Below are 20,901 nucleotides of genomic sequence, written 5' to 3'. Positions count from 1 at the left end.
CGAGGTGGGAGAGACCTCTGAGTGGGAGTTGACAGCTTTTCTAGCAAGGCGTCTATACCTTTAGCAGGGTAGGCAGAAATCCTGCAGGAACTAGGAGAAGGATGAAGCACCTGGTTCTGCTTGCCATTTCTGGCTCGCAACAGCAGCGGGGTGGAGCGCTAGGAAACTAAGCTGCTTGTCAGGAACTTTTGGAAGTAACCATTGGATGGAATGTCCACATATTTAGCACTGTGTGTGCATATGCATGCTTTTTATGTACACGTGTACTCTCGTGCATGCTTCATGTTAAGAGTTACTGCCTGGACTTTTCATTGCTATGACTGCAATTCTAAAGACCCTAACTTGGGAATAACTCCAACTGAACTCAGTGGGATTTGCATGCGCTGGGGGCTGCCTGTCACATTTCTTCTCCTATTTATTATTATCTAGGGGCTGACAATCCCGGCTTACTTTACTCACCAACCATCCTACTCCCACCAACCTGCTCTCCTCTTCCCCTTACTCCCTCCTTGAGCAGCCCCCCTCCCTTACTTCCTCTTCTCAGTGAGAACCTTGTCATTTCCAAAGCCAAGGGACAGCTAGGTGGGCAAGGCCTGTGCTCATTTTAAGTAAATTGGCTAACCTGTGGCACATAGGATGTTGTTGGACAACAACTCCCATCATCCCCAACAATTGCCCATGCCAGCCACATGTCCCCTGCCCCCATTCTAGATGGTTTGAACCACTGCCTGCTTGTATGACTTGGGCAAATCACTTGCAGCGTGTTGACCCACACACTCCATCCAGTGAGGCTTGGCCTCAAGTAAGCATGCATAGAATTGCAGGTGGGTCTTTCACTGCCTCGCTGGCCCATTCTTGAGGGCAACAGCCACATACAGTCTGGTTGGTGAGGACTATGTGAATAAATAAGGCACAGGCCATATGGTTCCGAAATGCTGATATAATAAATAATGTTAGCCCAAAGAGCCACAACCGAGTGCGAGGGGCTGAGGATGTAGTTTATGTCTTGCCTGTTTGTTTTTTTCCCCTGCAGACCAACAGGTCCCTAAAGCGCAGCCTGTCGCCCGCATCTCTTTGCATCTGGCTTCTCTGTCGCTTCTGCTGGCTCGGGCCCAAATTTAATTTGCAGTAAATCTCTGGCGAAGCTCCGGCTGGTGCTGACTAAACATTTCTGCCGGCTCCAAATTTATTTAGACACTTTGGGCCTCAGCTACAAGAGCTCGGAGGCTCTAATTACATCATGGGCTTAGGCCCCCCATCTCTGCTCCCTGCACCACCCAGACAATATCCCTGCTTTACCAAGATGCCTGTAGCACAGAGAACAGAAAGCTATATGGCTGTCACATCAGTGATACGCTGTTCTTCACTCCAAGGCAGCCTTAGCCAACCTGGTGCCCTCCAGATGTTATGACACTCACCTTTGAGCCACAAGCCCCTGTTGTTGTTACCTATGTATCCCGCCTTTCCTCCAAGTAGCTCAAGGTCCTATGCAGGGTTGTTCCCTCTCCATTTTATCCCCAAAACAACCCTGTGAGGTAGGTTGTGCTGAGAGGTGGACAGTGACTACCTCAAGGTCACCCAGTGAGCTTCATGGCTGAGTGAGGATCTAATCATAGAATTAAGGAACAAAGCTGATACTGATGATACCATCGAATCGTAGAGTTGGAGGAGACCCCGAGGATCATCTAGTCCAGCCTTTCTCAACCTGTGGGTCCCCAGATGTTGTTGAACTACAACTCCCATCACCCCTAGCTAGCAAGGCCAGAGTTCAGGGATGATGGGAGTTGTAGTCTACCAACATCTGGGGACCCACAGGTTGAGAACCACTGATCTAGTCTAACTCCCTGCAATTCAGGAATATGCAGCTGCCCCATGCGGGGATCGAACCTGCAACCTGAGCGTAATCAGCATCACACTCTAACCAACGGAGCTATCCGATGCTAAGAATGAACCTCCCCTCCCCGCTTTAGCATTATCAAAGTCTATCAAGTACAACACATTCTCCTTCCCACGTTCTTTGCTGCCCCCAGATCTGTCTCTCCCCGCAAATCCTGATGGGAAGCTGCATCTTGCAATAAACTCAACTTCACCCGAATTTCATCCTTTTCCCACACCTGTTATGGGATCGACTCTCCCACCCCCAAAGTTTTGTCAGTTCACCCGCAGAGAGGTAGACCTGAAGCGCAAAATCCAAATGCCATCCTTCCCGGCAGTAAAAGATAATACAGTCATACCTCATGTTGCGTCCGCTTCGAGTTACGTGTTTTCGTGTTGCGTCCCACTTCAGCTTGCGTCAGTTCCGTGTTATGGACGGGCCTCTGGAACGGATGCCGTCCGTAACACGAGGTTCCACTGTAATAAACTAAATAATGGTTATCCCCAAAATCTGTGGCCTGAGGCATGCATTCTCACCCTCCCAAACGGCAGGCCCAGCCCTGATTCCAACACAATCCTAATCCCACAAATCTTTCTCTCTGCCCCTGGTTTGAGGTTGATAAAAGACTTGTCCAAATCCCTCCATCTGGGCCCTGTAGCTGTTAACCTTTCTCTTTCATTAAGCATTGCCAACTTTGCTTTCCCCCATAACTCCCAGCACTTTGGGAATGGCCTTGATTTCTGCCTCCCGGCAAAGCTGTGAAATCCACGTGAATCGGCCTTACGATTCCTCCATCCCTCCAGATGATGTTTACTTCGCAGCTGTTTTATGTCTCCCGGACTTGGCTTTATGTCCCCCCCTCCCCTTCCTTTGCCTCATTAATCTGGAGTGCTGTACCTCAGTGTGTAATAAACACCATAGCACCCGCCTTTATGGATTCCGCTATATCAGCAACCTTGCGATCCCAACCAACACGTCAGGGGAAGGGGGGTTTATCACAGCCATTATTTTGCTTTATGCGCTTATCCTGTTGCTTGCTGCTGCTCCCGCTTTTCCTTTCCTCTCTGATGAGAAGGATCAGACTTAAAGCCCACCTGGTCCAGAATCCTTTCCCCCTCCAGTGGCCAACCTAGAGCCTTTGAAAAGCCCATATATGATCTTCAGCCCATGTCGCGCACCAACTGGTATTTGGAGGCCTACTGCCTTCGACACTGGAGGGAATATAAAGCCACCGTTAAGGCTTTAGCCTTTGATATGGCCTTATCTTCTAACGAATGCTGCCTGCTGCTACCCAGCTAGGGGCCAGGAGAGCACGTGGCAGAGCTCGGCGAAATCTAATGATTGAAGTGGATCTTAAGCCTTAATAATAGTGATCTTGGTTCTCCAAATGCCAGTCCTTAGGCAATCAAAATGGCACCATCTAAACGTAAGCAGGAGGTATCAGAAGGTGCAGGGAGATTCCCAAGGCAAACTGAAATCTATATCTATCTATCATCTATCTATCTATCTATCTATCTATCTATCTATCTATCTATCTATCTATCATCTATCTATCTATCATCTATATCTATCTATCTATCTATCTATCTATCTATCTATCTATCTATCTATCATCTATCATCTATCATCTATCTATCTATATCTATCTATCTATCTATCTATCTATCTATCTATCTATCTATCATCATCTATCTATCATCTATCTATATCTATCTATCTATCTGTCTGTCTGTCTATCTATCTATCTAGCTAGGCAGGACTCTATCGCGGGGGAAATTCCCCAAACTGTCCAGTGGGGACTGAGGGTCCCTCTAGACTGAAGGGGTTTATTGCAAGTACAGTGGTACCTCGGGTTACAGACGCTTCAGGTTACAGATGCTTCAGGTTACAGACTCCGCTAACCCAGAAATAGTACCTCAGGTTAAGAACTTTGCTTCAGGATGAGAACAGAAATCGTGCTCCAGCGGCGCAGCAGCAGCAGGAGGCCCTATTAGCTAAAGTGGTACCTCAGGTTAAGAACAGTTTCAGGTTAAGAACGGACCTCCAGAACGAATTAAGTTCTTAACCCGAGGTACCACTGTATATTATTCTGCAACATGCCATAATAACAGGGCAGCATGCAACCCCCAAACGTTTGACATTAGTGGTAGGAAGGGCCCCTCTGGACATCTTTTCTGTTGTGCATTCACAATTATTTGTGCTTGCAACAGTATCAGGGCAGTTAGTCACGGTAATGCTTTCGCTATATTTTGCACCTGAGGAAGTTTGGGTGGGGAGAGGCAGGGGAAAGGCGCAGTGGTGTAGCGTATGTTGCTGGAGGCCCAGGGGCAAGCCCACCTCCCGACAGGCTCCTTGCCCGCTGCCTCTATCAACCTGCCCACTAGACCAACCTGCCTGCTGCCATGCCTCAGCTGCCAGGACTCTGTAAATGTCGTGGGAGCACCTGATTGCACCCCCTCAAAAATGTGCTCCCATAGCCGTGGCCCCCCTGTCCCCCCCCCCCAGCTATGACTCTGGAAGGGAGGATCTCCCAGGGTGGGAGACTGGGGGAAGAAAGGGGAGCTCCCAGGTGAGAACTGGGAGGGCTCACCTCTTTCTGTGTGGGACAACAGTTAAGATTGACCTGTGAGAGAGGGCTTTGTATTCTTCTTTTTTCTTTCTTTTTAAATTTTTGTTTAGATTACCGTAGTTTGTTTTTTATTGTAATGTATTATGAAAAAAATCTAAATAAAACCTTATTTTAAAGAAGAAGTTGTTTCAGGGTGGACATACTGCTAATCAGTGTGTGTCCCATAGCTTTCTGCTGAACTCCTGGAACTTTTCATGCCACAAATTTCCTAAAGGTTTTGTCTTAGTTTTCATTTTGCTTTGTTACAGGATTTCTGCAGGAAGCTACGGGACGAGGGAATTCATTAGATGTACTTATAGAGTTAAAAGAAATTGTTTGATCAGGGAGTGAAAGGCGTTTTTAATTTTCTAGTATCTGGGAAAAGGACTGATAAATAATTTGGGTGGTTTTTTAAGCATCCGCTTACTATTTGTTTATATGTGCATCATATGAATAATTATTTCTATATTTGCTTCATCAACATACGAAACTGTACCAGTTAGTCCTAAATGGTAATTTTGTATGCTATCTTTTTCAATTTTTATTATGATATATTTATAACGTGTAGGGTATTAATTTGCATGTTTGTTTGTTTTAAAAAAAGATGTTCAGGGATTTGTAAGACTTAATAACACCATGGCACTGATTCTAGAAGGCTGTGGGAGGAGAGGTTTGATTCTGTGTGCTGGGACTGCTCAGGATTAATATTTAGACTTGGCAAAATATGCTTATTGAGCAGTCTGCTGCTTGCTCCAGGTGCCATCCCATTGTTAAGGGCAGCCTGTGGCTCCTCGTTAGTCCTTTGCTTGCATTCTGAAAGGGCCAGTGCGCTGCCTTTGTGTGTTAGAGACTGTGAGTGTTTCTGTCTGGTGCATGAACCCGTGTTTGCTGTCAACACCACTTCATCCCTCCTCAGATGTAGGCGGACCAGCTGACCCCATTGCACCTACCATCATAATTCCACCACGCAACACCAGCGTTGTCTCTGGCACCTCAGAAGTGACCCTGGAGTGTGTGGCCAATGCCAGGTAAGTCTCCACCAGGCTGCCAGGCTCCGCAAACAGCCTCTTGTGCTTGTGAAGCATAGTTGTCCCTGTTGCTGGGATGTTGAAGGTGATGGCATGATCTGTTACGAGCCCTTCTTTCCCATGGAGCGTCAGACGCACAACACGTCCAGGCTTGATCCCCCTGGGACTCCCTGCAGAACGCAGCTGAAGTTCTGGTTCATAGGTGCAAAGCTGGGAAATGACCTTTTTTTTTTTTTTGGTCCACCTGATGGCCTTTGCTGACAACTTGGCCCCTTCCTTCACCCAGTGCAATCTACCTGCGAAGCTGAAGCCCACCCACGTATGTGAGAAATACTTTTCATCAGCAGAGCTCTTCGCCAGCAGCCCCTCATGCCTGGCAGTTTGCATCCGTAAAAGCAGCCCGATCTCCCTGAACGCATGTTTACACTCATACCTGCAAACCTGAACCAGAATGCTAGGCAGGGCCGGATTTAGGTTTGATGAGGCCCTAAGCTACTGAAGGTAATGGAGCCCTTCATATGTCCAGCTGTCCCTTGTCAACAACAATTGTCGCTGTTTTTTGTGTTGAATATCTGCTATATGGTGATTTATGGACCTAATAGGTATCTAAAGCCGTTTGCACATAACAAAATATGCAGAATGTAGGCATTCTATATATAGAAATGAGCAAACCAGTGATATTTTAGGGAGCAGGCTAGCAGGCGGGGCCCATTACTTACATCATAGGAGCCTACACAACACAAAACACTGCTGCTGTATGTAGGTTTTATTTTATTTGTTTTTTGAAATGTACATCCAGGTTTTTTTCCTTTAATTTTTTTGGGGCCCCCAAAGAGAGTGGGGCCCTAAGCTATGGCTTGTTTAGCTTATACATAAATCCGGCACTGACGCTAGGTGTGCGTTTCCTTGGACTGCAAAGACACTTGGGGTCCTGGGTTTGTTTGTTGGTTTGTTCTTAATCTGGTGACACTGGCCCCATTGGAAGGGGTCCCCCCTCACAGGCTTCTCTGCTAACCAGGCCACTCATCAAGCTGCACATCATCTGGAAGAAGGGCGGGGTCCCAGTGTCCGGCGGCATCAGCGACTATAACCGGCGCCTGACCATCCTCAACCCCTCGCTGAGCGACAGCGGCTACTACGAGTGTGAAGCTGTTCTGCGAAGTAGCAGTGTGCCCTCCGTGGTCCGGGGAGCCTATCTCTCTGTGCTGGGTAAGGATGGGTGCAGGAAAGTGGAGAGTGGATGGAAGCAGGGCTGCCAACAAGTCTGGGAATGTTTGCTCAAGTTCTGGGAGCTATTATATCCCTTAGGAGCAAAGTTAGTTTTTAAACTTGAGAAGTATCAGCCAACTCCACATGTAAATAGGGATGCGGGTGGTGCTGTGGGTTAAACCACAGAGCCTAGGACTTGCCAATCAGAAGGTCGGCGGTTCGAATCCCCGCAACAGGGTGAGCTCCCGTTGCTCAGTCCCTGCTCCTGCCAACCTAGCAGTTCGAAAGCACATCAAAGTGCAAGTAGATAAATAGGTACCGCTCCGGCGGGAAGGGAAACGGCGTTTCCGTGCGCTGCTCTGGTTCGTCAGAAGCAGCTTAGTCATGCTGGCCACATGACCCGGAAGCTGCATGCCGGCTCCCTCGGCCAGTAAAGCGAGATGAGCGCCGCAGCCCCAGAGTCGGTCACGACTGGACCTAATGGTCAGGGGTCCCTTTACCTTTACACATGTAAATGTTTGGGGTTTTCTTTCTTTCTTAAGATTTATACTCAGCCCTTCATCGTAAGACCTCAGGGCGGTTCACAGAGTAAAAATTCAGGATAAAATGAGGGTGGTGAATACAGCACAAGATATTATGGGCTGTCCCGTGAATCCGCTGGATGAAATAGCGGAAGAACGTTGCCTCAGGAGAGTGAGAAAAATTCTCAGGGATGATTCACACCCTGGCCAGCACTTTCTTGATCTCCTGCCCTCAGGCAGAAGATATAGAAGCATGATTAGTCGCATCAACAGGGTAAAGAACAGCTTTTATCCATGGGCTGTTAGGCTACTGAATGAAAAGATAACAACAGGGCAACTGACTTTTGGGTTTGGTGGGTGTGTGTCAGTAAACAAGGGGAATTAAGACTAAGAGAGCTGAGTGGGTGGGGGGGGGCGCTTGTGTAATCTCACTGTATACAAGTTGTACAAGTGACAATAACGTATTTCAATTTCAATAAAAACATGAAAATAGGTAAAACGAAGCAGCAAAACAATAACCTCCCCCTTCCCACAGACACATTTAAAAGGCTGTGGAGTATTAACCAGCCCAAGGCCTGGTTGCAGAGGAACATTTTCTCCTGGCGCCTAAAAATGTATAAGGAAGTAGCCATGCGAATCTCCCTGGGGAGAGCATTCCACAAACGGGGAGCCACCACAGAGAAGGCCTGTTCTTGTGTTGCCACCCTCCGGACCTCAGGCAGAGGAGGCATGTGAGGAAGGGCCTCGGGTGATGAACGCAGAGTCCAGGACCATTTATATGGGGATGTTTAGCGCTGTCAGTAAAAACACTGAGCTGTGGGTCCATATAGCCCAGTATTGTCTACTGTGATAGACAGCAGGGGTAATTTCACAACGCCTGGCTGGACATGCCTAGGACCGCACCTTAAACATTGATCACCTTCCCATACAAGTGAGAATTCCGGCCAATCCCATGTCCATGTTCTGTCTTGCAGAGCCACCTCAGTTCACCAAGGAACCAGAGAGGCACATCACAGCTGAGATGGAGAAGGTGGTTCAGATTCCATGCCAGGCCAAAGGTAATTTTCTTCTGGCTCTTTGGTATTCTTCCTAACCAGTTTGGAAGCTTTGGAACTTGGTTAGAAACTTGGCTATTCAAACAAGCCGTCTCCCAGAAAGAGCTAAATCTGGAAGATTTCCCACACGGAGGTGGGGGTTAGGGAGAGATTATAGAGCGCCCACCATTCTTATGCTGCTTTCCCTTCTTCTACATTTTTAAAACTTGCAAATAAAGAGAAGCACATTTTCTATGCATCGCGTCAAGCTGCAGGGATAACCTTGAAAAGACGATCTGAACAAAACAAGGGTGACACAATGACATCCGCCTGAGCCTTCAGACAGCCTAAGACAGAAACCCAGTGCTAGATGGCAACTTCATTCGCAGATGATATGATGTCAGTGTCTATGCTCTCTCCATGAAAGGAGCGGAGAGTATCTCAAGACAGTTCCAAAGACGGTGAAGAGGCAGCCGCAAACTTAAATTGCAAGATGCACGCCTGAGCTTAAAACCTAGCAGACGTTGCCTAAGAATAGTCTGTCCAAGTTTGTTGAGTTCCCAGAGGATATAGCGGAGGCGTTGAATTTCCGTATTTATTTATTTATTTATTTACATATACTGACCTTCAGTGGTTGTGATTTGCAGGGTGGTTCACAATAGAAAAAGATCATAAAAGTACAGTGGAAGAAGAATGGTTAATCAAAACAGCAGGGTAAAAGAAGCAATAAAAGAGATGTTAAGAGAAAGCTCCCTAAATGTTAAAAGCCTGGGAAAATGAAAAGGTACTCCCCTAGCACCAAAGTGGCATAAAAATAAATGTTGAATAAGCTGCTTTGGGGTGGGATGGGGGACAGTTCCTTAAGCAGGGGCAGTTCAACAGAGAGGGACCTTTCCCCAGTTTGCCACTTGCCTAACCTCCAATAGCAGAGTCTTCTGGAGAAGGGCCTCTGAAGATCATCTTATTAATGCATGGGCAAGTTCATTCAGAAACAGATGTTCAGTATTAGCAGTGCAATCCTATACATGTCTACTCAGAAAATGAAGTCTCTTTGAGTTCAGTGGGGCTTGCTCCCAAGGGTACAGTACAGCATAGGTGAGGAACCTGTCATCATCCAGACACTCTGCTGGACTACAAGTCCCATTGACCCTGACAGTTGGCCAAGTTGGCTGAAACTTATGGGAGTTTTAATCCAGCAACACCTGAAGAGTCACAGTTTCCCCACCCCTGGCTTAAGTGATCTTTAGGATGCTAAACAGCTCTAAGGGGGTGGCTTTGGTGCAACTGTTCCTTTTATACTGGAACATAGGTCAGGGTATTCTGGTTTTACCGTTGTTTCATTACAAGATTCTCATTTCACTTGGGGTTGTCAAATAAAAGTTGTTGCGTCATTTGGAAGAAATATGAAATCTTCTTATAACATTAACCAGAGACTTAGAGGAGGAGGAAGCAGAGGATAATCTTCCATGTGGTTTGATCAACCACAGATATCTGTTGCCCCTTGGCTTTTCGGATGTTAGTGCCGTACCACTGGGATTTGCAATAAATGCCAGGATATGTGTCTTCTGAGAGTTACCTCTTGGTCTAAGAAGTTGGGGGTGGGGGATAATAGGCTTGGAAGGGGAGCATTATGGGTTGGGAGTTAAGGAACTAAAGCCAATGGAAAAAGAAAAAGAAAAATCTACTAGGAAGATACATTGAGGAAGGAGGGCAATGGATGAAAAAGTTTGTTTTCATTTCCTCATCCCCATCTAAAGCAGAGTTTCCCAAACTTGGGTCTCCAGCTGTTTATGGACCACAACTCCCATCATCCCTAGCTAGCAGGAACAGTGGTCAGGGATGATGGGAACTGTAGTCCAAAAACAGCTAGAGACCCAAGTTTGGGAAACTGGTCTAATGGCACTATCTGTGGCCAGGTTCTTCTCTTTTTTTTGAAGAAATTCAAATCAATTCACAATATTCTCCCCCCACCCTGAAAAAATACCGCCATGGGCATGTTTTGTTTTACAGGTGTGCCTACACCCAGTATGTTCTGGTACAAGGATGCCGTGCTGCTCGGAGTGGAGAAGCTTGCCCGTTTCCAGCTCCTCGCCAACGGGAGCCTGCAGATCAGCGGGCTGATGCCAGATGACACGGGCATGTTCCAGTGCTTTGCCCGCAATGCCGCTGGCGAGGTGCAGACCTCCACGTACCTGGCCGTCACCAGTAGGTGTCAGCAAGTGCTTTTCTTGCCGGTTGCTTCAAAGGTGCTCTTTGTGGGGCAGGGCTGAGAGAAGCAGGGCTTTTAGTAGCCAGGTGGCTCTGCTGCAGGAAGCACAGAGACAGGTTCGTGGGGAGATGTGTAGTATTGCAGAAATATAGGATGAGCTACCGCAAGGTCCTGTAGGAAGTGGGTGTTGTTTTGATAGAGGAGCTCCAGAATAGGAAGAGAACCACGTCAATCTTTCGGGAGCACAGTAGGCAAAGCTGGCCCACCCATGAAACAGGGTGAAGCAGCCACCTCCAGTGACGCCCTAGCCACCCTCTGCCCGCAGCACAGAAGCAGCACCAGCATTAATTCCGGTTGCCGGCAAGAAGTGTGCCAGTGTGGTGTAGTGGTTAAGAGCAATAGACTCGTAATCTGGTGAACCGGGTTCACGTCCCTGCTCCTCCACATGCAGCTGCTGGGTGACCTTGGGCCAGTCACACTTCTCTGAAGTCTCTCAGCCCCACTCACCTCACAGAGTGTTTGTTGTGGGGGAGGAAGGGAAAGGAGAAGGTTAGCCGCTTTGAGACTCCTTCAGGTAGTGATAAAGTGGGATATCAAATCCAATTCGCAAAACCTCAAGAGATCTCATGAGATTTTTGCAGGCTCTCATGGGACCTTGCTCCGAACCGACACCAATGACAGCATTGCTTCTCCACCTGTGACAGAGGTGCCAGTAGAGGTGGGTGGTGTGGCAGCAGGTCGAGGGTCACAGCAGAGTAGGGCAGCCCTTCCTCTTTCGCCTCAGGCGGCAAAACGGGATGCGCTGGTCCTGACAGTGGGTGTTCCATAGACAGTAGGTTGTTCCTGTTTCAGGCACCAACAGGGGATGTCCTAAGAGATGGTTTTCCTCCAGACTCAGTTGAGATTTGTGTGGAGGTGGCTTGTGTGATAGAAAGTCAATGCACATAAAAAATACCCACCATAAGCAGAGAATCAGATACGAGTTTAAGGGGTCTTTCCTAATGATTCCTTTTATCATCTATTCAGCAATGCGGGTTCATGCAGTTGGGGAAGGATAATAATAATAATAATAATAATAATAATAATAATAATAATATTTGTATCCCACCCATCTGACTGAGTTGCCACAGCCACTCTGGGTGGCTTCCAACGTATATAAAACATAATAAAACATTACACATTAAAGTAGCATTGTATTTGTGCTGACAGCTTGGCAATCTGTAACCCTTCCCATCTTCCTCCCCGTCCTCCATCTTCACCTCAGGCATTGCTCCCAACATAACCAAAGGGCCCCTGGACAGCACAGTAATTGATGGGATGGCTGTGGTACTCAGTTGCGAGACTTCAGGGGCTCCCAGGCCAGCCATCACATGGCAGAAAGGTAATGGTGAGTTGAGAAACTTTTCACTTCTTTTACAAAACCGTTCATAGGATCCAGGCATGGAATGAAATATCTTCAAAGAGGGGGGCATAACTCAGAGGTGGGACACATGCTTTGCTTCCAGAAGGCCCCAGGTTCTATTCCCAGCATCTCCTGGATTTTTAAGGTGTGTTTTTTTTAAAGAAAATGGCCCAGGTGGCAGCTGGTGGGAAAGAAAATTGCCCTGCCAGGCAGAGTAGTCATTAGTGGGCTGGAAGGACCGATTTCATATGCCCCTGAAGCTGTGGATTTGAACCACTTATTATGGAACCCATATTAATATGCTTAACCAGGCACACTATGGACAAGCCCAGTGCTTGGAATGAACTAGTTCAGCTTAACGAATTAGTTCAAAAATATCTGAAATGAAGCTGAAAGCAGTTCCCCTAACTGCCGGGTGAGCGAATAAATGAAACAATTCATATTCCACTGTGTTTGTATTTTGATGTTTTCAAAATTATATTTGACACAGCAGCTTGTGACATTTTGGAGGATAGAAGAAGAAAAAATCCAAGGATAATTTGGGTGAACTTGAATTGAACTGTGACGTGAACATGGGCTCTCTAAATCCCTAAAAATCATGGTCCACAGCTGCATTCACAAACAAGTCATATAAAGAAGGAATCTTTTCTTACGCCTGCAGTTCCTTTCTCTTTTTGACTGGGAAAAGCTGAGGCAAAGCCATTGGAAGCAAGTAATCAGGGGTGGAGTTTGGTGCTATGGCACCCTAAGCTAGGCCAGAATTTGGCGCACACACCCCAACCAGGCCTTGCAGGTCCTGGGCTGTGGGAAGGAGGCAAGAAGGCTCTGGTGGGGTCCTAGAGCCTTCCCATCTCCTCCCCAAATCTGGGCAGGTGCTAAATAGGCTTTAGGAAGGAGGTGAGGGGACTCTAAGATCCTGTCAGAGCCCTAACACCTCCTACCCCGTAACTGGGCAAGTGCTTACTGGGTGCCTTGTTCTCTTGGTGCTCAGTGCCCTAAACCACCTCTGCAAGTAATTGTAAGAAGTACTCAAAGTATGGTGGCCAAACCACTTTATTTAGAACAAACACATGCATTCGGTATTAGAAAAGCCCACCAGAAATCTTATCTCCTCAGCAGCCTCAGGTTATATTATCTCTGGATTTCCTGAACTGGAACTGCTCCAGAATCCAAAAACGCATGGACAGGATTATCTTAACATTATGGTTAACCTGCTCTTGTGGACCAGACAACAAACTCTGCTCTTTCCCATGCAGGCGAACGAATCCTGGCCAGCGGCTCCGTGCAACTTCCTCGTTTCACTCTGCTGGAGTCAGGAAGCCTCTTGATCAGTCCTACGCGGATCTCAGATGCTGGGAGCTACATTTGCCTGGCTACCAACTCCCGGGGAGTCGATGAAGCATCAGCTGAGCTCGTCGTCTGGGGTAAGGTGCCCGCTGCCTCCGTCAGCCTCCTGGCACGGGACCAGTCCGTGATCTTCCATGTTGTGCGCAGTTTAAATCTCGGTCGCATGTATTCGGGGTCTGTTGGTGCAATCAGACAAGTGTTTCGTTTTGTTAAGAAATGAAAAGGGGAGGAAACACTTCATCTCACAATCTGAGGAGGAGGCACATGGACATGCATGGAAAACATACAGACTTTATTTTCCAGGGCAGTCTGCAGTGCAGCCAGGCAAGAGACTAGTGCCGTCTAAAATCAGTGGCATATGTGGCCTGTGGGCGTCAAATTGGTTTTGAGCACATATCCATCCCCCTTTAAAGCAGCTCTAACTTTGTAGAATAGATAGATAGAAATAACGTCCACCGTGCTCCAGGTTGAAGTGAATCAGTGTCCCCTGCTGGCCCTATAGTAAATAATACCCTGTAAGCGTCCAAACAAGCACGCTCTGGGAATCTGTGAGCGGGTATAGTTATCTATGTGTATGTGTGAGTGTGAGCGGGTGTTTATTTTTATCCTGCCTCCTGACCTAAAAATAGACCTTTATATGAAAGACGGTTTTACCTAGGCTGGTTCTCATGGTGATTGTCACATGAATTCTGCCATATATTAGCCTCTCCCCACTTCCTCTTTGCAGGTTCCCTAAATGTACACAGATAGTCAGGTATGTAGCTTGTGCCTGATGAAAAGGCCCTCTCTGTGGTAACTGACTAGCAATGGAGGTTTCGGACTGACCCTGGACGTGGGAGGGAATATGCATGGGTATTTGTTCAGAACCAGCAATCTCTCCAGCGTGGGAGTGGGAGGAGGGGAACACTTGAATTGGGAGCTGTGAAACACCGCTTCTTCTAGTTTTATTCACCAAAGTCTGGTCTGTACCACATGATATATGAGGAGCAGGAAGTGGGGTCTCCTGCCGTACAGCAAAGGGGTTGAACTAGATGGTATTTAGCCCCCTTTCAAATCAGTCATGTTTTGAGTCCATTATTAGATGATCTCACACTCTTATGATAATGGCAGTTGACGCACATGATTCTGCGGCTTCCTGCTGGTCTCACGCACAAGGAAGCTTTTATCTGTTGAAGTTAGCAGGCCCAAGCGTTGACCTCTGGCATGGCACAGCAATGGCTGGTTCGGTTTCTGATTATGTCTGAGTGCCTCCTGTCTCTCTGCATCTACAGCCCGGACTCGCATCACCAGTCCTCCTCAGGATCAAAGTGTCATCAAAGGCACCAAGGCTTCCATGACTTGTGGAGTGACCCATGACCCCAGAGTGGTAGTCAGGTATGTGGCGGTACCTATCCCATCAGAGGTGAAACAAATGGGAAAGTCTTTGGAGTACAACTTGGGGAAGTAGAGTTGGAGAGGGAAAGGCAAGGCAATCTGGTTAGAGATGGGTCGCATGGACTAAAAATGCCTTTGTTTGAGCATTTCCTGTTAGAGAGGAATAATCTCCTGGCCTCTGCTAAGCATGGATTTGCACAAGTTTCAGCCGCTTGGTACGTTTTAAGCTCTTGGGAAGTGGCCAGCATCTTTGTAACCTGAGAGCACCCAGGTTTGCATTCAACTAAAAAGCATGTCTGAAATGCACGCTCGAGTATGACAGTGTTGCAAAGCCAGCAGTCTTCCAGCCACTTCCGTCTATGTGCCTCAAAAACACTTACAGGGAAAGGTAATGCGAGGAGAACCTGTGCAAAATCGTGGGCCCACATTGCCACCTGGTGCCTGGCTTAGTGACGGTGCTGAGATTAAAACTGCTGTGATCCCTCTTTGGCGTGAAAGAAGACAGCCGTGGCAAACATTTGTCTTGGACTCCAACCGTGTTATAATGGCAGAGGTGTTGGTGCTGAAAAGGCCAGGTGTCCGTAAGGCAGGACCTTGTGTGTGCCCTGCATCATTAAGAAGCAATAGCCATTCTGTGCTGAGGAAAACTGAATTCTGCAACCAGTATCTATGATGCACATATTTGCTTTAGAAGCAAGAAAGAACTGTTTCAGTTGCAGTCAGCTCTGAAACAGGATAGTCCTGCGGTGTGTGGCTTCGGTGAGCTGGGACTCATGGGTGCTAATACCAGTCTTGGGAAGCAGAGAGAGGTATTGGTTTTTGGTGAGAGGTAGAATAACCTGGGTCACCTTGGCCCTGCCTTTTCTCCCTAGATACATGTGGGAAAAGGATGGTGCAGCACTGAACGTGGAGAACGTAGCTCGCATGAGGCTGGACAGCACGGGCACCCTCCATATTGCCCAGACCTGGTCAGGTGACATTGGCACCTACACTTGCCGCGTGGTTTCTGCTGGGGGCAACGATTCTCGGAGTGCTCACCTGCGAGTCCGGTAAGGATCAACCGTTGAAGGCAGGCATTGGGAACTACTAAAGACCGGGGAGGATGGACCACATAGCATGGTGCATGAATAAGAAGGAGGGTGTGAAGTGTCACCCAACAGGTTCTCACAAGGCCACAGGGAATGATGCACTCGTATTGATGTAAATGTTACAGGAATCGTCCCGCCACAAACTGAGCACAGGTGAACTGTTCTCTCAACTTCTTGGGCTCTCCATAAGTTCTCTCTTACTCTCTCTTGCTTAGGATCCACTCTGATAAACCCAAACCCCAAGTTCCTCCCACGCCCTGCAAACCATTTGTACATTCAAGTAAACCTCACTTGAATGCCAAGCAACACAGGAATAGCTTTAGTGTGGCGTAGTCCCTTACCACAGACATGCACGTGCAAATAACTTGATTGTGCGAGTCTTTCCAGCCACAGGGCCACCTATTCCCATGCACCCTTGAAGTGTGGGATCACACACCACATTGAAGCAGATCCCACATGACTTGGTGTGCATGTGTGTCAAAGAGGAAGTGAATGTGTGAGTGTGACCTGGAAACGGGGGTATTTTTCTTACTCCCCCCACAGGTGCTATTATGGAAAAAAACATGGCACTATGGCTAAAATTCCCATCTTACTTCCCACAATGCCACTTTGAACCACTGGATTATTTTGTGTGTGTGTGTGTGTGTGTGTGTGTGTGTGTGTGTGTGTGTGTGTGTGCTGTCCATCCACACCATATGATATAGCAAGATGCCTGCGACCGGCTCCTAGGGAGTCCTGAGCTGCTGCCTACAATATGCAGAAATTAGTCACAGGGCCCAGCACGGTTAATGCACAAAGCGGCTTGGTGTCCCTAGGATGACGTGTTGCACCACCATGCCATCCTCTTGGCTGCAACAGCACTGCTGCTTGCCAGAATGAGGTGTTGCCGTGAGGCAGCAAGGATGGGACAGCACAGCGTTGGGAGTAACCAGGCATATGCATGCTTACGGGCATCATCAACGCAGTGCCAACTAAGGATCCACAGTATGGATCCAAGAGCTTTTCCACGTGCCCCGTGCTTTCTAGGTGAGGATCCAAGTGGATTTTTGTTTGTCCCGCCGCTTTCCCCAGGAAAACCCACTGTTTACCTGTGGAAAAGCCAACTGGTGTTTATTCTGATTCAGCTGTAAACAGCAGGCTTTCCCAGGGGAAAGTGGCAGGATGAGCCATCGCTGTTTCTCTTCCCCATCCCAGCGAGCAGCAGTTGCCACCACAACCAGGAGGGCGGAAGGGGACAGCCCACACCATGCCCAGTGACTGCCTGAGACTCTCTCCAAACAGCGTCTCTTTCTGAAGGGGTGGTGCTCTGTCCTTCGGGCTCTCCGCTTGTGACAGCGTCTAAAATAGGCTTCTTCTGTCGTTATCCTCATCAGACAGCTCCCGCACGCACCAGAAAACCCCATTGCCATGCTGAGCACTGCAGAGAAGCGAGCGATCAACCTGACATGGACCAAACCCTTTGATGGGAACAGCCCACTGCTTCGTTACATTCTCGAGGTCTCCGAGAACAGTAAGGCACTGCATATTCCTAACTATATCGAGATCTTGGGTGCAGCCAGAGAAGCCAGCCCCATGGCCTTGGGGCTGAGGCTGATGTACATTCACAAAAAAGGGTGCAGATGGCACTGTGGTCTAAACCACTAAGCCTCTTGGGCTTGCCGATCAGAAGGTCGGTGGTTCAAATCCCCGTGACAGGGTGACCTCCCATTGCTCTGTCCCTGCTCCTGCCAACCTAGCAGTTCGAAAGCACACCAGTGCAAGTAGATAAACAGGTACTGCTGCAGCGGGAAGGTAAACTGCATTTCTGTGCGCTCTGGTTTCCATCACGGTGTTCCATTGTGCCAGAAGCACATGCATTGCGCCAGAAGCGCAGAAGTCATGTTGGCCACGTGACCTGGAAAGCTCTCTGTGGACAAACACTGGCTCATCCTGCCTGAAAGCGAGATGAGAGCCGCACCCCATAGTTGCCTTTGACTGGACTTAATCGTCCAGGGGTCCTTTACCTGTACCTTTTTTACATTCACAATGTGGTCTGAGGGAGACTGGGTGGAGCGGAAGGCAAATGCAGTAGTAGATGCAGAGCATCGGAGTTCTGCGGTGGCTCTTATGAAGACTTAATTCCAAGGACTTTCCCACAATGCAATTTATCACACCTCAGCTATTTGTGGCGTTACGTTCTCAAGGCTTATATACCGCATTTGCTTCAGATTGCTGCTGAATTGCAAGTGAGCCTGTATTTGCTCAGCAGTAGGGGGTTCTCCAGTGCCTTTCCTTCATCCTGCCCCATTGCTGCCAAACTCTGACAATGTGATTTCATTCCTCGACAAACCAAAACCGCCTAGTTTTGTAAATCATTTTGAGGTTGTTGGGTGGTGGGTTGTTGCAGCAATGGTCTTTTGGTTGCAGCTGGAAGCAGAATAGGCTCCTGGCTTCCAATTTAGTGGGACATCAGGTTTGGGGTCTTCCTCCTCTAATTCTGTGTTGTTCTGTGCAAAACCCAGGCCGTGAGACTCCTTCCTGCACAGAGGAACTTAACATAGAGACCAGGAAGTGAATAGTAAGAATAGGTGGACTCCAGCCCTCATCACTTTCTCCCGTATTGCTCCTTTACCTCCCCGCTGCTTTCCTCTGTGCCTGGCAGATGCTCCCTGGACAGTGCTCATGGCCAGCGTGGACCCTGAAGTGACCTCAGTGCTGGTGAGAGGGTTGGTCCCTGCCCGCTCATACCAATTCCGGCTATGCGCCGTCAATGACGTGGGCAAAGGCCAGTTCAGCAAGGACACCGAGAGGTGAGGTGGGCACATCTTAGATGGGGGACGGACGGACCAGGGTTTGGTTTAATTGCAGGGGTTGGGTGATGGTGGGGTTGGGAATGGGAATGGGAATGGAGCTGAAGATGATCTGGTGTGTCTGTGCTGAGCCTTAGATTTTGGAGAGAGCCAAACATAATTTGGGTAGGTGGGCATTGGGGGGTAGTGTCCTGTTTCCCACCACCACGATCCTGAGTCTATCATCTTGGGCTCAAGAGGTCACCACCATTCCTCATCATCTAGCCAGTCCCTGACAGGTAGGGAGAGAGATTATTGGGTCGTAATTGTTTTTTTATTAAGCATTTTGAGTTTTATTGTGCATTTTGAGTTTTATTATATTGTGATTTTATGTTGTCAACCACCCTGGTATAGGGTGGTATAATAATCATAATAATAATATAATACGTTTCAGCTGTGGGTTAAACCACAGAGCCTAGGGCTTGCCGATCAGAAGGTTGGTGGTTCGAATCCCTGCGACAGGGTGAGCTCCCGTTGCTCGGTCCCTGCTCCTGCCAACCTAGCAGTTTTAAAGCATGTCAAAGTGCAAGTAGATAAATAGGTACCGCTCTGGCGGGAAGGTAAACGGCGTTTCCGTGCACTGCTCTGGTTTGCCAGAAGTGGCTTAGTCATGCTGGCCACATGACCCGGAAGCTGTACGCCGGCTCCCTCAGCTAATAAAGCGAGATGAGCGTCGCAACCCCAGAATCGGCCACGACTGGACCTAATGGTCAGGGGTCCCTTTACCTTTACCTTATGTAGCGAATGGGTAAATGTGGCTGGAAAAGGGACCATCTGAGTAAAGTGTGGCCTCAGAGCTTGGTGGTTTGTGCACAAAGGAGTGGTCTGGCAAGATGGTGGAACTTAGCTTGTAATCATCTATTCATCCAGTACACAAAGAGCTTAGCATGACCAATTATCTGCTTTCTTCAGTGTTTAAAAGAGGGTTTGATGCAAACCAATGTGCACATAGTGAGAAGTGGCTATTTGAGAAGCGGCACCAGACATTGTCTTGGCACATGCCGTGGCATGGCTGGGTTGGGCATTGTTTGGAAAGGACAAGCTGACATAGCTTTGAGAGTCTAGCCTACCTTCCAACCATCCCTGAAACATGCCTCTGTTGTTACCTTCGCTTTGCCAGGGTTTCCCTCCCAGAGGAACCACCCACTGCTCCTCCTCAGAATGTCATTGCCAGTGGCCGAACCAACCAGTCCATCATGATCCAGTGGCAGCCGCCGCCTGAAAACCACCAGAATGGCATTCTCAAGGGCTATATCATCAGGTGGGTGAGCACAGCATCCAAGTTTCCACCCTACCGTCTCTAGGTGGATAGACCTCCGTCTCAGACAATGGAATTGCTGGTGATCCTATTGGAATGTGTCAGACTTCAGGGAATTGGCTTCCTCCCACTCTGGCAGTAGATCAGCAGAACAAAGGAAAAGGAGTCTTCTTACCAGTTAGAAACTTTAATAATCACAACGAGAGAACAAAGAACCCATCTCCTAGAAATGGCGGTGCTCCCAGTTAAGAATCCCACCCCCTTACGTCCCTATCAATCCACGTCTTGTAATCTGAGCTTGTCCCCTCTGTGCTTTGTGTGCTTTCTGTTCTGTCACTTTCTCAGCTCTTCTTGACCTTGGGCTGAGCCGATGAATGCTTTCCAGAGACAGTGAATCTGTTAACCCTTTCTCTCCCAGTGTTTCTTCTCCTAGCTATTTCCCATCCAGTATTTCCCAGCTTCTGCCTTCTGAACTATGTCCCTCTGCAAACCACTGATCTAAATCTATACTGTCCTCCTGCTCCTGGGCAGCTTCAGGATCCTGATGAGGGGGAGGGGGAGGTTCCCACCATTCCTCAGTGCAGCCCTCCTCAGCACGGTCCCTGACAGAATGCTTCACTGCCAGGTCTGAAACTGGAAAAGCAGGGAGTTTTTGCCATATGGTTTGAAAGATCCCTGCTGATGACGTTGTCGGTTCTGTCCTGACCTCTTGTCCCTTCCCCAGATTTTGCCTGGCTGGCCTGCCCGTCGGCTATCAGTTCAGAAACATCACCAACGCTGACGTCAACAACCTGCTGCTTGAGGACCTGATCATTTGGACCAACTACGAGATTGAGGTGGCTGCATACAACAGCGCTGGGCTGGGTGTCTACAGCGCCAAAGTCACAGAGTGGACCCTCCAGGGTGGTAAGTTGCAGTACTAGGACATGGGAGGCGGGGCAGGGGAGATGAGAACACAGATTAATGCGGCCCCAGAGTGGCTCCATAGAGCCAAGAAGATTAGAAAGGGAGGTATACTGGGCCTACACACACACACACACACACACACACACACTCCTATTGTAGGGGCTGAATCTTGGTATGTTTTTAAGAGTTCAGGACACTGCTGGTAGCAGGCTC

General features: G+C 48.3%; 1 protein-coding gene across 11 annotated transcripts in view; it reads left to right on the top strand.

Moving 5' to 3' along the window:
• The window catches only part of SDK2 (sidekick cell adhesion molecule 2), a 330,246-nt gene that overhangs the window by 254,267 nt on the left and 55,078 nt on the right, over window positions 1-20,901 (top strand). For 7 of the 11 annotated variants that reach the window (XM_077924060.1, XM_077924058.1, XM_028713974.2 and 4 more), the window contains exons 6-17: window positions 5,401-5,512; window positions 6,531-6,721; window positions 8,217-8,300; window positions 10,287-10,481; window positions 11,750-11,872; window positions 13,144-13,311; window positions 14,506-14,608; window positions 15,481-15,657; window positions 17,070-17,206; window positions 18,338-18,485; window positions 19,645-19,785; window positions 20,507-20,688. In XM_077924060.1, coding sequence (XP_077780186.1) covers window positions 5,401-5,512; window positions 6,531-6,721; window positions 8,217-8,300; window positions 10,287-10,481; window positions 11,750-11,872; window positions 13,144-13,311; window positions 14,506-14,608; window positions 15,481-15,657; window positions 17,070-17,206; window positions 18,338-18,485; window positions 19,645-19,785; window positions 20,507-20,688 — 1,761 coding nt within the window. The remainder of the gene's footprint in view (window positions 1-5,400; window positions 5,513-6,530; window positions 6,722-8,216; window positions 8,301-10,286; window positions 10,482-11,749; window positions 11,873-13,143; window positions 13,312-14,505; window positions 14,609-15,480; window positions 15,658-17,069; window positions 17,207-18,337; window positions 18,486-19,644; window positions 19,786-20,506; window positions 20,689-20,901) is intronic. The other 4 variants (XM_077924059.1, XM_028713980.2, XM_028713965.2 and 1 more) reach the window with 1 other exon arrangement.

The sequence above is a fragment of the Podarcis muralis genome, chromosome 2 (assembly GCF_964188315.1).
Source record: "Podarcis muralis chromosome 2, rPodMur119.hap1.1, whole genome shotgun sequence".
Lineage (NCBI taxonomy): Eukaryota > Metazoa > Chordata > Lepidosauria > Squamata > Lacertidae > Podarcis > Podarcis muralis.
The sequence above is the reverse complement of the archived record's forward strand: the minus strand, read 5'-3'. Positions and strand labels throughout refer to the sequence as shown.